The sequence below is a fragment of the Monocercomonoides exilis genome (genome assembly GCF_001643675.1).
Source record: "Monocercomonoides exilis strain PA203 chromosome Unknown scaffold95-26085, whole genome shotgun sequence".
Lineage (NCBI taxonomy): Eukaryota > Preaxostyla > Oxymonadida > Polymastigidae > Monocercomonoides > Monocercomonoides exilis.
In genome coordinates, this window is record NW_027150640.1 from 2,501 (window position 1) to 7,500 (window position 5,000).

General features: G+C 32.6%; 1 protein-coding gene across 1 annotated transcript in view; it reads right to left on the minus strand.

Moving 5' to 3' along the window:
• Nucleotides 1-1,563, minus strand: part of MONOS_18500 (uncharacterized protein) — a gene marked incomplete at both ends in the record, with an annotated part of 3,636 nt that extends 2,073 nt beyond the window's left edge. The window contains 4 exons of the mRNA XM_067871526.1: nt 77-339; nt 427-516; nt 958-969; nt 1,465-1,563. Of these exons, the coding sequence (XP_067718524.1) occupies nt 77-339; nt 427-516; nt 958-969; nt 1,465-1,563 (464 nt within the window). The remainder of the gene's footprint in view (nt 1-76; nt 340-426; nt 517-957; nt 970-1,464) is intronic.
• Nucleotides 1,564-5,000: the final 3,437 nt, after the last annotated feature.

Consider the following 5,000-nt stretch of genomic DNA (forward strand, 5'->3'; position numbering starts at 1 on the left):
CCTAACCTGAACCTAACCCTAACCCTAACCCTAACCCTAACCTAACCCTAACCCTAACCCTAACCCTAACCCTAACCCTAACCTAACCCTAACCCTAACCCTAACCCTAACCCTAACCCTAACCCTAACCCTAACCCTAACCCTAACCCTAACCCTAACCCTAACCCTAACCCTAACCCTAACCCTAACCCTAACCCTAACCCTAACCCTAACCCTAACCCTAACCCTAACCCTAACCCTAACCCTAACCCTAACCCTAACCCTAACCCTAACCCTAACCCTAACCCTAACCCTAACCCTAACCCTAACCCTAACCCTAACCCTAACCCTAACCCTAACCTAACCTAACCTAACCCTAACCCTAACCCTAACCCTAACCCTAACCCTAACCCCTAACCCTAACCCTAACCCTAACCCTAACCTAACCCTAACCCTAACCCTAACCCTAACCCTAACCCTAACCCTAACCCTAACCCTAACCCTAACCCTAACCCTAACCCTAACCCTAACCCTAACCTAACCTAACCTAACCTTGGTGAAATATCATCTTCCAATAAAAATTTTCACAAAAATCGATATTTTCAACTTTTTTCTCATTGACCTGACATATGACTTGGCTAATGAAAAAAATCAATTTTTTCAAAATTTTCGAATTTTTGACCCTGACTTCAAAAATTCACAAATCACATGTAGTACACGCTGGTAAAGTCTCAGGTCTCGCAAAATTTTTTTCTTCGAGATACAAATTTTTTTTGATCCAAAAAAATGACCGAAAATTTTCTCATAAAATTTTCATGAAAAATGAAAAGTCCATATTGTTCGATAAAAAGTGAATAGAATGATGAATCATCCATATTACAATCGATCTCACCACAAAAAACTGGATCTGAATCGAAAAAAAATTGAAAAAAATAAAAAATTCGAAATGACCAGAAATGACTGGACAAAAAAACAAACATTTTTTTCCAACTACTTTAGTCAAAAATTTTCAATATCAACACACATTTTTTTGTTGAATAACTCTTAATATAATCTACATTTCTGAAACACTTTGATTCAATCATCGTGAAATTTTCAAACAAAATATTTATTTCTATGAAAGTTGTCCCTTTGTTTTGAATGTATTGTCTAGGTTAATATATATATGAAAATCGTCTAGACTAAACGAACGAAAAGCTTAACCCTAACCTAGTTTTTCGAAAAAGATGGCACTTCGAGGTCGGGCAGCCATAATCACATAGAAAAATTATCATAGAAAATATTCAATTTTTAAAGGAAAAATATACTAACTGATGTGTGCAGAAATAACCACTGGGCCAATCTCTTAGCAATTACACCACATTTCACATCTACTAACATTCCCCAACATATCCCTCTAACTCCGATCACTTGCCCTCCTCTCACACTCCACAGCATCACCAAGTCAATACCCCCAAGTCATTTTTCTATGTGAAAAATCAGAACCGAACTCAAAACAACTAGCCGCTGGAATTTCTCAGCAACCACTGGGCCGATCGTAACGCCGTTTGGCCACATCCGGGCATGGGTTACTGTGCCGGTCATATGTGTTTCGATTCAGCCACTTGCCCCTGGTTCGCTCTCTGTGACTTCACCAACCAGGCACCCCCAGTCAAAGTCAAAAAATTTATTTCTTTTCTGGACAGCCTGCCAGACACCCGCCACCAACACCCATATGCATGCTATTATCAAACTATATGCACATATATCATACATTAATATCAAAATTATCTGGCCATTACTTCTGGAGTTATACTCGATTTACCTCAAAAATGACCTTTTTCACTCAAAAATTCGATTATAACTCAAAAACTACAGATAAGTGTATCCAATTAAAAATCACCAATATACAACATTACAACTCACATTCATGTGTTTAATCATATTTTAAATCGACTTTGAAATTTTCGAGAAAAAAAATTTTTTTCATTTTTTCAGTCAAAATGACCAACTTGTCCCCACTGCCCTGCCACAACCGCTCGGTAGAAAAAATTTAGATTCGAGTATGTTTATAAGGGGCCCACGTCCTTGCCACCTGCCAATTATCAAAGGAATCTGAGACCTCATATTTTTCGGTCGTTGATCTAAGATCACCACTTTTTCAGTCAAAATCTTCATATCACATTTTCTCACTAACCAGACCAATCTGGCCCGAGAAAAAAATTCAGCGGACTATTCGTGAATTATCCGAACTTTTTGTGTTTTCATAACTTTCGATCACAACTTTCATAAAAACCGATTTTCACCAATTTTTCATTTTTTCTGACTAACTTGAGCTAAATTCAACTTAATCAGAAAAAATGAAAAATTTCGCATTTTTCGAATTTTTGACCTTGACTTCAAAAATTCACAATTGGTCCAACTAACACTCCGATAAAGTCTCACAACTTAGAAAAATTTATTTATCGAGATATTTTAAAAATAATTATGAAAATTTTGACTGAAAAAATTTTATTTAACAAATCATTCCACAATTTGAATCAATTAATTTCTGATTTTAATATCAATCAATTCCTCTCATAATATTACCCATATACGTAACTTTTCATCAACCACTAATTCCTACTTCTTTATTAAAAATCATTTTTTTAAAAATTGTTTGATCTAGATCAAAACCATTTTTCTATGTTAAGAATTCAACTTCTCAAAAACAGTTTGTTACCAATCTCACTATACACCATTACATCCCCCACCCCTCATAACCTATACAAAATATTATTTTCAAATTTATCTGTTCATGGAATAAATAGAAAAATATTAATTAAGATTGAAAATTTTGGTAAAAAAATTATTTCTCAAGAGGATTGCTTTCAATATTAAAAACAAAAATAATAGAGATGTATTATATGATGACTATTTATTTAATAAAAAAATTGCGTTGAGAAGGATGTTATAAAAAATAAAAAAATTAAATATTATTCAAAAATGAGTGAAAAATGAAAATATTTTTTTATCTCCAAAATTGATGGGCAGACTAACATCAAAAAAATATATAATATACAATATCTTAATATCATTATTGTTGAATTTTTTCAATAGAATGAAAAAGTCAGTTGTTGAGATAAAAAATAATATCAAAAATAAAAAAATTAAAAAAATAATAACATCACAAAGAAAAGTTGAATTCAATTGGTTATTTTATATAATATAATATATATAATAAAGATGATAATAACATATAAGAATACTGATATTGATGGTTGGTTCTGAGCAAACAAAAAGTATCTTATTTTTGTTGATATTTCAGAATGTTATTTTTCATTATTATTCAACCATAACTAACAATATTCTTTCAATTATATCATCATAATTAATATTATCATATCATATATCTTCTATCCAAATTTCATCAAAAATAAAAAAATAAAAAGTTAAAAAAAAAATTAATTTTATCATATCTTGAGGTATCCATATCAGATTTTAATAAAAATTATATAAAAAGATGAGAGGGGATAAGTAGAAAAAAAGATATTTCATAAGAAAAATATTGTATTTTTTCCAAAAAAAATAAAACAAAAATATCGATTTTCTCCATTGAAAATGACCCCTTTTTTTCCTTATTTTTCAAAATTTTCTCGCTAACCGCGAGGTTAGGGAAAGATCATCTCGCGCTACTACTCCAGTAGCGCTCGCTGGATGAAATCTGCGCACATCAATCCTGCGCGCAGATATTCATCCATCTCGCGAAAAAAATGAAGAAGAGTAAAAAGTTCATGAAAAAGAAAAAAGATAAAAGTTAAAGATTTCGGGGGGGAGGGGCAAAAATTTTCAACAAAAATTTGAAAACCTTCAAATTTGTACATAGCAAGAGTGACAAGATGGTGGTGTTATTTTTAAAAAAATGAAGGCCTTTTCTGATGGGTAAGAGTCCCACCCAATGGCCGACGCGCCACACGGCAAAAGTTCGGTCGCTTTCGCTCCCCGCCCTTTTGCCGCGTTTGCCGCGCGGCCCCCACCCCACGTAATGGTTTCTTCCTTATTCATTTTCTATTTTTCAGAAATCAGAAACTTTTTTCCTTGAAGTCAAAAAATTGACTCAAAAAACTTCAATGTTTTCAGTGAATATTATCCAAAAAGATGGATCTATTTGATTAATATCATCACATTGAAACCATTGAAGAAGTCCCTTTCTTCTCTTTTATTGGAGTCAGAAACTTTTTTAAAGTGTTATTTTTTGATCACAAAAATTTGATTCAAAAAATACTTCAAAGAAATGATGATTTAAACAATAAGATTAATATCATCATTTCTTTGAAGAAGTTCTTCTCAAGGGGGAGGATAGAAACTTATTTTTTGAAATTATTTATTTTTGACTCATAAAAGTTTCATCCTTTATGACTTTTTCCCACATTGGATTCCCTCAAATTCCCATTTATTTTTTCCTTTCCCAAAATGTATTTGGGGGGTAGTACTTTATCCATGGTATTATTAAGGCTTTCCAATCATCCGTCGTTAAAATTTTTTTCAATGTTTTTATATTCAATCATTCATACGTTAAATCCCTTCAAACGAGGTTTAAGAGAATATCTATGAATTTTAAAACATTTACTTGTGAGATTTTAGACGGACTTTTTTTTAATCAATGACTTAATCAAAAAAAATGGATAAAATTGGACAATATTCAGAGTTAAGCCTCAGTAAATCGTGCAAACAAAACACTCTGAGACGCACAGCCCTCTGATAACATGGATTCGTCTAATCCGTCCTTCTCAGGCATGACCCCTTTACCAATACTCTCATTTATCTTTACAATAGCCAGGCATATGGTCCAGCGAATGAAACGATTAATTCCAAACTAATGAAATCCGTTTTAATTACATTCACCTTATGTTTTTATTGGACCAACCGTTCCGGCCAAATCTTTCAAAGGCGGTACAACCAATCCTTCAAGATCCTCGACTTGGAAATAAAATATCTCAATTTCCTTATAAATTTACTCCCTTGTAAAGCAGTATAATATAGAATCTCAGTCTATATACCAG